This window comes from Sinocyclocheilus anshuiensis, unplaced genomic scaffold (assembly GCF_001515605.1).
Source record: "Sinocyclocheilus anshuiensis isolate Anshui unplaced genomic scaffold, SAMN03320099.WGS_v1.1 scaffold1704, whole genome shotgun sequence".
Classification (NCBI taxonomy): Eukaryota; Metazoa; Chordata; class Actinopteri; order Cypriniformes; family Cyprinidae; genus Sinocyclocheilus; species Sinocyclocheilus anshuiensis.
In genome coordinates, this window is record NW_015555820.1 from 36,846 (window position 1) to 49,750 (window position 12,905).

At 43.1% G+C, this 12,905-nt stretch overlaps 1 protein-coding gene across 1 annotated transcript in view; it reads right to left on the bottom strand.

The window, feature by feature from the left end:
- The window catches only part of LOC107675308 (transcriptional activator GLI3-like), a 260,552-nt gene that overhangs the window by 29,203 nt on the left and 218,444 nt on the right, over positions 1-12,905 (bottom strand). The window contains exon 6 of the mRNA XM_016469608.1: positions 55-210. Coding sequence (XP_016325094.1) covers positions 55-210 — 156 coding nt within the window. The remainder of the gene's footprint in view (positions 1-54; positions 211-12,905) is intronic.

The following is a 12,905-nucleotide window of genomic DNA, read 5'->3' on the forward strand; positions in this document are numbered from 1 at the left end:
GATGGGTATGTTGATGGTAGACATCAGAAAAATGTAAGCAAGTGGAGAACTTACTTTCCATAGCCTGCAGGTACTCCATATGAAGGGCGTTGCTTGCAGGCCCTGTTGTGGATGCCACTGAAGGAATGATGTCAGTGTACGGGCTGCGGTGACCTGCAAGTAGGGCCATCTGGTGGTAGTACTCTGCTGTGGTCAAACTGGCGTGGGGTGCTGAAGCATCAAATGATGACATAAAAACATCAGTCATTAGACAAATACACTACTGTTCAAAAGTTTTGGATCAGTAAGATTTTTAAAAGAAATTAATAATTTTTATTCAGCAAGGATAAAATAAATACGATTTCATAAGATACGTCTTATAAAAACATTAAAAGATATTATCCCAAACTTTTTACCGCTAGTAAAGGAATACATAGGTCAGTTATTCAAGACTTGTAGTAACAGATGCATGTTACTACAAGTCTTGAATAACTGACCTTTTTTAATTTCTTAATTAAATTTTTTTAATAACTGACCTTTTTTTTTTCTAAACTTGTGAATCAATGGTTTTGACTTCAGAAGACTTGGAATATAGCACACGAGTCTGAACTTCGGGAGTACTGGAGTCTGGTGTTTGGACTACTTGTATCATACTTTTATAGCGCTTTATTGTCATTATTGGAGCTTGACAACCTCAGGTCCCATTCACTTTCATTATATGGATAAGAGAGCCTGGACATTCTGCTAAATATCTTCTTTTCTGTTTCACAGAAGAAAGTAAGTTATACGAGTTTAACTAATTAATTTAATTTAATTATTAATTTTAATTTGGGGGGAAGAAAGAGGGCATAATTTTAGATGTGAACTTAGATTGCCTTTCTCTCTGATTTGTTCTGTCTCTCTTTCATGTATTGCCTCTATCTTCCTCCTACACTTTAGCAACAGAGTGATAACAGGTCCTAGAAAAGCATCCTAAAAATAAACTTTTGGCAACATGCTTTTCTATGCAAACAACACAATTGAGAGAGCACACTCACAAAAACACATACACACAAAAAGAGAAAAAGAATGAAAGAAAGACTGACACAGTGCATCTCAATGCAAATACAAAATAATTTTAGCTGCACAAAGTGTTGTGGCTAATTCCTGTCTTTCCCAGAATAAATGAACAGAGCGGATGAAAGGATCTCGACTGAGGCCCAAACTGAATGCATGGAATATGGTTATGTGAATGTAAGAAGAAATTCCATATTAATTAGATGAGGGTATTATGACTTAAGTAGTGAGGGAGGGGTTAGGGGGGCTTCCTTAATTGTCTCTGTTGTTCCTTCTTGCCTTGGCTCTTGCATTAAGCTGTAATGTGCCTCATTTCCCATGCATGTGTAGCTTTGTGGATTTTCTAAATGGGAGATGTTGGCATCGAACTGATGGACTGGCGGTGGGGAATGGCAGGGGCAATTTTTAAGGATGAATATGCACCCTCAGTATGGTGCACCACCAGAGCCAGGAGGCATTCTGCTGGTGGAGCATGCTGGCATCTGGGAGATTACAAAAATTGTTTTTCAAAAGAGGTTTGGAAAGCAAGCACAAAAAATGATAAAGGAAAGAGCGATAAAACTCCCATCATTGTTTGGTTATTCTTTCCACTATCATGAACTGGTGGCTGCATATGGAACGCAAAATATGATTAACAATTATAGTTTCAAAATATATATAAGGGATGTGTCCGAAGCCAAATAACTTATTCAGTGAAAAAGTGAAAGTGTAGTGACATGTGATTTGTGCTCTGCATTTAACCCATCCAAGTGCACACACACAGTAGTGAACACACACACACACCGTGAACACACACCCAGAGCAGTGGGCAGCCATATTGCTGCGGCACCTGGGAAGCAGTTGGTTCTGTTGGCACCACCCGGTTCGGTGCCTTGCTCAAGAGTCTCACCTCAGTCGTGGTATTGAGGGTGGAAGAGAGCGCTGGTTATTCACTCCCCCTGAAGCTCGAACCCACAACCTTCGGGTTACAAGTCGAACTCTCTAACCATTAAACCATACAGTCACTTTTCTCAAGATCAATCTTTTCTGGATAACAGGTAAGCCACGATGATATTACTGATACACAGACTCTTCAGTTTCAGCCAAAATAGTTTTGAAGGGCCAAAACAGTAAAGTTTAATTAGCGTTTTTCCGATGGTGCACTTTGACTGTCAGTGTCTATGTTGTGTATACATGTGGATAAACTACAACAGGTAAACATATCAGCTGTGTGGATGTTATTGCTTAAAGGGGAGTTCTAGTGCGATTTCATGCATTCTGACTTATTTACACTGTTAAGCATGGCCAAAGTTTAAAAAAACGAGTTGATGCATGACGGAGTATTTCTGTACCAAATACACTCCTTCAGGGTTTGTATAGTATAACTTTGTAAGTTTCTGAAAGTTTTTTTCAAGTATGACCCTGTATGACGTCATAAAGGGCAGAATTCCTTGTATGGGCACTTCTCCCGGAAGAGCACACGTACACAACAACCAGAGCGTGAGTATGACAATAAATCAACGTGCTTCATTCGGGTTATGGAAGTCGTCAGCAGCGCTGCACAGGACTTGGTCAAGAAGGATTTGTCATTTTGTTTCTAGATCACGAAATCAACAATGTCACCAAAGAAGTGTGTTTTTGGTTGTGAGGGAAAGTTAACCTTGTTCAGCTTCCCAAAGAACCCAGCTTTAAGGGAATTATTTATGGCGATGTCACAGCTTGCAGACGATCTCTACGCAAAAGCTTCACATGCTCGTGACTCTTTAACTTCGTCTCCGTCCATGGCATGCCTCCAGGCAGTGGCGCAAAAATGGGGTATGCAGTATATGCAGTGCATAAGGGCACCGCACGGAGGGGGGCACCATCTTGCCAAAATCATTTTGTGAAAATCTTCTTTAACTCTTTCCCCGCCAAACATGGAATTTTCAGTTATTTATGAGAAAACGCTTCACCGCCAAACACGGAATTTTCCAGGTCTCCGCGTTCTCGCTGTTATACACTCGGGGAGCTATACGCATCTCCTAAATGAGTCTAGAATGTGCCGATCAAAAACACATGCGAGGAAGGCGCAGAAACTAGTGATCTCGTATGTATGCATGTGCATATGAAAAACAATGCGATCACCAACAATAAACAGCATAAAAGTGAAAACTGCCTAATGTTACTGAGTGAAATGTCGATCCAAGAAGTGGCAAAGGACTGCGAGCTTTGGGGGTGTTGATGGAAGAAACCTACTGCATCTTTGCTTTGATCATCCTACTGAATATGATCCAGATGTAGTATTTGATACAAATGTGATTTTCTCAGCTTTTTTGCTCAAAATGTTGCTTTTTTTTTATAAAACATAACTACATTCAAGTGTTGATTAAAAAAAGAACGCTTGAAGCTAGAATAAAAAGTTTTTTTTTGTTGTTGTTTGTTTTTAAGTAGAGGCTGTGTTCTTTATTTTGATGTATTGCATGTTCTGATATTTATAAAACAAAATATTCTGGGGGCCATGAAATTTTAGTGAAAATCATCAAAAATGCTGGCGGTGGCTGGCAACTTTTAAAAAAACCGCTGGTGTGGTGGGAAAAGAGTTAATAAAATATTATAAATAATCAAAAGCTTAGTTGTTAAAGGGGTCATAGGATGCCCATTTTCCACAAGTTGATATGATTCTTTAGGGTCTTAATGAAAAGTCTGTAACATAGTTTGGTTAAAATTTCCCAAAAAGTGCATGTAGCATCCTATGACCCCTTTAAAAATAAAGTAATGAAAATTTTTATTTAACGGTTGTTTAACATTTTAATGATTTCAAAAATAGTACATATCAACCGCCTAACCTTCGAATTGCTGTCACAGACACAGTCACATGACCAAAATGAAAAAAGGAGAGAAACGCTCTGGGGCGCAGAACAAAAAAGACATGGCAAAAGAAAAACTGCATTAAAATGAGGACAGCAATGTTCAAATGAACTAACAGAGATTGGTAGCGTACAGTAGTTATTTTTTTCATTACAAGTCATTAAGTCATAACGTTGTTGCCTAAGAGGGCAAAGTGACTAATTTCTAAGTTTCTTTATTGCCCCCCCAAAAAAAAAAAGTCACGATATGTTTGTAAATTAGCGTTTAAAATTTGAGAAACTGAGAAGATTGTTAACAAGGATGCAAACTAGTCAGCTTTTGACAAAAATTGCCATTTTGAATTCAGAATAGGCCATTTTGTGTGATTCACATAGATTCGATGATTTTTTTTTTCAAAACTTTTTTTTCTACTTCTGTCAGAGAGTCACAGTCACCTCAGTCACCACAATCAGCACCGATGTTCACAAGATCACAATCACCTGCCTTCTGATTCCTCGCACCTGCCGCAGCTCATTAAGCCTCCCTTTATCAGTGCTCACGTTTCACATAGTCATTATCCGGTCTACCGTTCACTACCTCGAACCTAGCCGAACTCTCTCTCAGCTAACCTGTGTGTTTCCTTACTGCAGAATTCCAGTTTCTCCACTGTTCTGATTCTCCACCGCTCCACGAGATCCCTGCAAGATTCCTAAATACAGTCACAGCAAGCCAAGTAATCAGTACCTGATCACCTCCCGCTTTACTCACCTCGACATCACCTGGCTCACTTCACAGTCTCCTGTTAATAAACCCTTGTTTGACCTCTACCTCTGTGTCTCCTAGCCTGTGTACGTGACAGAAGACCGGACCAGGACCGTATGCATGTCATGGAGCCCCGGCCTCTCACGGCGGCAGACATGCTAGAGGAATTGGTCAATACCCTCCGTACGACCCTCCTTCCGACACCAGCCCCGGCACCTGCCTCTGTATGTCCCATGGCCATCCCGAATTCCTACGCGGGTGACACAGCTGGGTGTGGCGGCTTTCTGCTCCAAGTCTCTCTCTTCATCGAGATGCAGCCACAGAAGTTTACCACAGAGTGATCTAAGGTAGCGTTCCTCATCTCCCTATTAAGCGGTAAAGCGTTGCTGTGGGCGAAGGCAATCTGGAATACCCAAAGTATCATTGTTAACTCCTTTGAAGCTTTCTCCAACCATTTCAAAGAGGTTTTCGGTGTTGCCGCGGGTAGGCTGTCCACACAAGACCAGCTCCTGCGGTTACGGCAGGGCGGATTGCCGATTGATGAATATACTCTGGAATTCTGCACTCTTGCGGCCACCAGTGGATGAAATGAGGCTGTTGAGTGCTTTTCGCCTGGGACTCAATCCCCGTCTGCGCGCTCAGATGGCGATCTACGACGACAACGTGGGTCTGGAGAGCTTCATGCAGCACGCCTCCCGCATTTCGTAAAGCCTTACTGCCTGTCTCGAGGATGAAGCCTTACTGCCCACCCACCAGCTAGCATCATCCACCTCCGGCCCTCCAGTACCTGAACCCATGCAAATGGACACTGCCTGGTTGTCCCGCACGGAGCGCGCTCGCCGCCTTGCTAATGGACTGTGTCTGTACTGTGCCTCACCAGATCACTTCATCAAGCACTGCCCCGTGAGACCTCCACGTCCAGCGGTGAGTACGATTCAACTAGAGCCAGATATTTCCACATTGTCCCTTTAGCCAGTTCAACTACTTACTCCAGAATCCTTTGTTTCAGTCTCCGCCCTTATCGACTCGGGCTCCTCGGGGAACTTCATATCCCAAGCCCTCCTAACACTACTCCACCTACCCCGAAAGCGGCAGCCCCGGGAGCTACGAATCGAGACAATATAAGGAAAGCCTCATGGACGTGGAAGGGTTAATTATCGGGCTCCCCCTCTGAGGATGAAAGTTGGGTGCCTGCAAGAGGAAACCATTTCATTTCTGGTATTGGAGGGACCCACGGTCCCACTGGAGGGACCCCCCTGGCTCAACCAACATTCTCCAGAAGTCCATGTGAGATCATTCGCTGGAGCGAGACCTGTTTCCAAAACTGTCTGTCCTTGGTGCCCAAGCCGCTCAGGAATTCCTCACAGATCCAAGTGTGCTCCACCCTCGTCGAAAGCCCTGAGCCCCAAGTGAAGCGTACGGTCCCCATCTGACTATCAGGCGTTCCAGGATGTGTTTAGTAAGCAGGCAGCCACCTGCCTGCCACCGCATCGGCCATGGGACTGTGCCATCGACCTGCTGCCTGGAGCAAAACTCCCCAAGGGTCGTGTAATGATGCAGAAGTGAAGCGTACGGTCCCCATCTGACTATCAGGCGTTCCAGGATGTGTTTAGTAAGCAGGCAGCCACCTGCCTGCCACCGCATCGGCCATGGGACTGTGCCATCGACCTGCTGCCTGGAGCAAAACTCCCCAAGGGTCGAGTCTACCCTTTGTCCATCCCGGAGTGCAAGGCAATGGAGGATTACATTGAGTCGCTCCAGCAAGGTTTATTATGCCATCCACATCACCCGCCGCCTCAAGTTTCTTCTTCGTGGGCAAGAAGGACGGAGGCTTGAGGCCATGTATTGACTATCGAGCCCTGAACCTGCAGACGGTGAAGCTGCCGTATCCACTTCCCCTGGTTCCAGCCGCCCTCGAGGAACTCCATGGAGCCCGCATATTCTCCAAGCTGGACCTGCGGAGCGCATATAACCTCGTCAGGATCCGGGCGGGCGATGAGTGGAAGACGGCCTTCATTACACCCTCAGGCCACTACGAATATCGGGTCATGCCGTATGGCCTATCCAACTCACCGTCCGTCTTCCAGTGTTTCATGAATGAGGTGTTCCGGGAGTTCCTCCATCAGTTCGTATTCACAGGACATTTCCTCGGGTACAACATCAGCCCAGAAGGTATCCAGATGGACCAGGGAAAGGTAACTGCCATTCAGCAATGGCCGTTTCCACAGTCAGTGAAGGAACTCCAGCGTTTCCTGGGATTTGCTAACTTCTATAGACGATTCATTCACCTGTTCAGTCGGCTCAAAGCGCCCCTCACCTCCATGCTATGCGGCAAGCCCAAGTCTCTGTCCTGGAACCCTGACGCCCACGAAGCCTTCCACCAGCTCAAGGAAGCGTTCAGCACGGCCCCCATCCTTCGTCACCCAGATCCTCAAGTCCCCTTTGTAGTCGAGGTGGACGCCTCGACCACCGGAGTTGGGGCCATGCTGTCTCAATACCAGGGTGAGCCTCCCCGCCTCCATCCTTGCGCATACTTCTCCCGGAAACTGACCCTTGCGGAGCAAAATTATGACATTGGAAAACGGGAATTATTGGCAATCAAGTTAGCCCTGGAGGAGTGGCATCACTGGCTGGAGAGAGCTTCCTTCCCATTCACCATCATAACCGACCACAAGAATCTACAATACTTAAGACATGCCAAATGCCTTAATCCCCGTCAAGCCCGCTGGGCCCTATTCTTCACACGCTTCCATTTCATCATCACCTACTGTCCCGGAAACCAAAACCCCAAGGCAGATGCACTCTCCCATTTGCACGCTCCAGATCAACCCTCGGACCCTGAATCCATTCTCCCTCCAGCCCTCCTAGTCAGCCCAATCCAATGGGAACTCAACCCATTGCATCTGTGATGCTACGGAGTGGAAATGGTAAATGAGACAATGAACGATCCTCTGCTGTCATTCACTGATAATAGTGGAAATATCATGACATTTTCATTTTAATAGTGTTTGTTTTTCACCAGGTGGCAGACATCTTCCACTTAAGCATGGCAAATTTTCCAAGAATTATCTCTAAGTAAAAATGAAAAAAAAAGATGTTCTTTAAAATGTTACATATAATGTTCTCATTTTAGGCTATATAAAAATATATGCACAATCAACAATTACCTTCGCACACCAGTGGCTTGTAGCACAAAGCCGGTTTCAGTTTTTACCCAGGTAATTTCACGTTTAGTTTGAGCAAACTCTGAGCTTTCGGGTAGAGACCTGCACTCCCGCGGGAGTACCGCGGGACCCGCAGGACCCGCAGGACCCAACGCAACAGGGTGCGGCGCGGGACAACTCTTGATGGGCGGGAGCGGGACTGAAAAATCCGTCCCGCGCAGGTCTCTACTTTCGGGCTCAAGAAGGTGGATTGGTTTTTAGCGGGTTTCGTCGCCATGGTAACTTACGCTCCATGGCTACCCTGGGTTCTGGGTTAGAGATCACAAACCCAAACTGGACCAATCAGCTGTGAGCAAAGTGACATATATCTGATGCAATGCAGCCACTCACATGTATATCTAACTCCAAATTAAAGCAGTTTACAGTCAAAAAATTTTAGAGACAAAAATTGCCTGACTTTTGCAGCTAATTATTTATTATATTTATATTATATTCATTGTAATTGTTTATAATTCATATAATATATTCATATAATTATTATATGAAGTGGCAAATATAAGGGGTGTAACAATACACGTATTCGTATTGAACTGTTCGGTACGAGGGTTTTGTTCGGTACGCATTACAAACCGAATGATTCATTGGACTAATCTAAAATATTATATAGTTTTATAGGAGGAGGTGTCATAGACTAGGCAAATTCATTTTTCAGAAGTGTGTAGGTACAGACATCTGTTGTGGGCATTCTTGGCAGTTTGAGGCTTTTTAAAATACTCAAACAGGGCAAAACAAATCACCATAACAAATCATGATTAAAACATTTTGAAAATCAAGAGAATTTCACTGGCATTTCTTTCTTTTTGCTGAATTGAAAACGTACCGAACCGTGTCACCACTGTATTGTATCGAACCGAACCGTGAATTTTGTAAACCATTCCACCCCTAATATATATATATACACACACAACGTGTAAAATATATGAAGCTGAAGTATGTAATTTCTGCACCACTTGAGTCTTTAAACACAGTATCAAAACTAATAACTGTTTAAAGCCAGGTTCCCAAACACTCCCTGCATCTGCTATTGGCCAGAGGTTCAAACCTGTAATTTTGAGCTTGACAAACATGGAAAATTACAATTACTGTAATTCTTACATGACATGAATGAAGCAACTCTTTGACAGTTTGTGTACCTTGTCAAACTTGCCACCTATGGGAAGTGAGTTCTTTCCACGCATGCATTAATTTTACAATCCTCAATTAAACCAAATTACTGAAGCACAATTTCTATTCAAACTCTTTTTAACCCAATTTTGCTTCTCCGCTTGCGATCAGATCATTTTAAGCAGCTAAACTCCAATAAAGTTTTCAGTCCAATGATCCAGTAAGCGAATGCATTCAAACAATCCGTCCAAAACAGTGCTAATATAAAGGAAAAGCAGGCTGAAATTATTAATTCCAGTGTGTTTCACTTTAAAACACGAGCTGTCATATTCTGTGATTGTCTCTGAAGAGCGCGAGACCTCACACGTCGCACTGTATGAAGTGCAGACTGAACGGATTGTCAACACATCCCTCCGTTGTATGGCCAGATGAGACGCAAACTACGTTTTCTCGACTGGATAACGCTAGTAAAGTTTTGATAGATAAAGACTGCAATCAAGGTAAAGATGATTGCGGTGGCGTACAGGAGTCGTACAGTAAGCACACGTGAGTCTGTTATAATAATACGTGTATGAGTGCTCTTGACGCACTGATCGCACATTGTATTTATGCGCAGGCACAGACATTTCCGTACATTCACGTTGTTCCACACACATTCACGATAATGTTTTAATTTGTCATGTGTATGTTGCTGTGTTTAGTTATTGTGAATGGATCCGTGTACTGTGGTAGATATATGCAGTCAGCAGGCAGTTGGTTTAGGGTTTTTTACTGAACTGCTGGTTTCGTCTGGCCAGAGAAGAACTGGCTCCCCGACTGAGCCTGGTTTCTCCCAAGGTTTCTCCATTCTGTCACCGATGGAGTTTTGGTTCCTCTGGCTTGCTTGGTTGGGGACACTTAATATCCAGCGATATCGTTGACTTGATTGCACAGATACCATTTAAACTGAGCTGGATGACGATAGTTGGGGACACTTATTTTCCAGCTATATCATCGACTTGATTGCACAGATACTATTTAAACTGAACTGAGCTGGATGATGACATCACTGAATTCAATCATTAACTGCCTTTAACTGAAAATTGAGTGTTTACTATTGTCATTTTGCATTATTGACACACTATTTTCCTAATTAATGCTGTACAGTTGCTTTGACACAATCTGTATATTAATTAATATGTAAATCAAGCGTAGCGTTAATTCTGGCAGGTCACGTTAGTCAAGCTCGCATCAGCTGACCCTTCAGCAGATCCCCATCTACCTATAGGAATATGACACCAATCTAAGCATTCATATATAAGGTCCCTCAGTATTATCAGCAGTTTTCGCATTGCTCAATAGCTAATTACCCTCCTCCATCCCCAACTCCTCCTCTGTCAGTCGGGATTCAGCCTTCTGATTCTCCTTGAATCAGACTAATTCTAAAATGTGTACATAAAATGACTGAACTTTAACAATATCTGCAATACATTTATGTTAGTTCTGTTCTGTTTACCCTTGGTGGTTATTGCTGCTCTCTCTGCTCTCATCCATGCTAGGCTGCATGGAGGCGCAGGGAGTTCTTGCCCAGAACAGAACCATACCGCCAATCCAAACTGTATGCTAATTGTCAATCATCTTTGACGATAGTGGTCCTGACAGAAATAACCATTACAAGAAAACATAATTGCAATTATCCTGTTTGATAACAGTCAACTGTTTGCTCTCATTTACAGCCATTCTCTTCAATAACTCTGTTTGTTTTAACATCAAAGAAAGTCAAATCACTTGTTACATTCAAACTTCCATAACAACTTGATTAAGATCATAAATTACTTACAGTCAAATGTTTTCCAGAGCTAAACGGTTAAAAGATCGCATTTCTGAGCTGTGCTGCTTCATCATTCCTTCTCTTTCGTTTCTGAGCATACCCAAACTTCCGCGCTTCCGCTCAGTGAGATCGCGATTTCAAACTAAAAGTCCCGGAGGAAATAATTCACAATATATACAAATAAAATAGTAAAATAATACACAAAAATACCATTTCAATTTCTAAGGGCAGCACACTTCCCGCATGGTATAATTAAATTATGCCACTACTTCGACATTAACTTTTTTTTTTTCTTGCTTTTTAGAGTCTTTCAGTAATGTATTTAAGTCTTAGGAGAAAAGAGAACGACTATTTCCGATTGGTCTCATAAAGAATTTAGTGGTTCCTTGGTCAACAATTTTCAGTTCCACTTTACGAACCAATTTGTCTGCACTTGGAATGGTTTTTACGACAAGTCCAATAGGCCAGCTGTTCCTTGGTGCTTGACTTTCTTTCAAAAGCACAACATCACCAACTTTCACATTTGTTTTGCATCAGGCCACTTTTTATGATTCTGCAGTGTTGACAAATATTCCCTTCGCCATCTTTTCCAAAAGGTATCGGCAAGATACTGCACTTGTTTCCACTGTTTTGTGTGGAGTTCAGTTGTGTCAAAATCTCCCTCAGGAACTGCAACTGTGTTCCATTTCTGTGTCAACAACAATGCTGGAGTTAGTATTTCAGAAGCGTCTGGGTCTGTAGACACTGGTACTAAAGGCCTTGCATTTATGATTGCCATAACTTCAGCCATTAGAGTCACCAGAATCTCATGCGTGAGGCGTGTGGGTTTTTGAATCAGCATACCATCCAGAATTCGTCTAGAAACTCCAATGAGTCTCTCCCAGGATCCCCCCATGTGTGAAGTATGGGGTGGATTGAAGATCCACGTGCATCCTGTGTCTTTGAGGTAGGCATTTAACCCAGAGTCATTCACGTTGATTTTCAACTCTTTGCAGGCACCTACAAAGTTTGTACCTCTATCAGATTGAAGTATTTTTGCTGGGCCACGGATAGAGAAAAATCGTCGCAATGCCTTTATAAAACTTGACATGTACTCAATTAGCTCAATATGCACTGCTCTGACAGACAAGCACACGAAAATCACTGCCCAGCGTTTTGAATCTGCACTGCCACCTCTTGTACGACGTGTGACCACACTCCATGGGCCAAACACATCAATGCCCACGTTAGTAAAGGGTGGTTCAGTCGACAGTCTATCTGCAGGCAAATTTGACCATCCTTTGAGTCTGCAATCTTCCTCTTTGCTTGCGGCATATAACACAGTTGTGAATGACATTGGAAACGAGATGTTTGCTCCCTATTATCCAAAATCCAGTAGCTTTGATGGCTCTATCAGTAAAATGGCGTCCCTGGTGTGCTACTTGGCTGTGATAGTGTCTTACCAGGAGGGTGGCAATATGGTGTTTGCGTGGGATAATGAGAGGATGCTTTTCTCTTTGAGACAGGTCTGATGAAGATATGCGACCTCCTACTCTCAGCAAACCATTATCAATTACTGGATTTAGTTTTTTGAGGAGGCTTCGATTTGGAAGGACCACTCCATTTTCAAGGCACTCAAACTCTTCCATAAATGTTTCATGTTGCACACAGCGTATGATTGTATACTTGGCTTGTGTCAACTCACTTGCGCTACAGGATTTGTCGCAGTGATGCCAACCTTTGCAACGCGTGTCATCTGTTTTACCACAGTAGGATCTTGCAATATGGATTAGTTGAGCTATCGACTTACAAAGGCTTTTCCAGCTAGAGAACCTCTCAAATCTGTGAGTGTTTAATTGAGCTACAAAAATCTTTGTTGCAAGAACTGATATGTCAGGTCGAATTTCAGAATCAGGTTCCACCAGTTCAAAGGTTTCTGTCAATTTTTGGGCATCTCTCTGGAGTAGAAATTGTGGTCCAGAAAACCAACATGTGTCCTGCAAATGCTCTGCTGATACAGCTTTGGTGGCAAGGTCTGCTGGGTTGTTGTTGGTATTCACATAATACCACTGGTCAGGATGTGTTGACTTCCTTATCCGAGCTACCCTATTTGCTACATATACAGTGGGTACGGAAAGTATTCAGACCCCCTTCAATTTTTCACTCTTTGTTATATTGCAGCCATT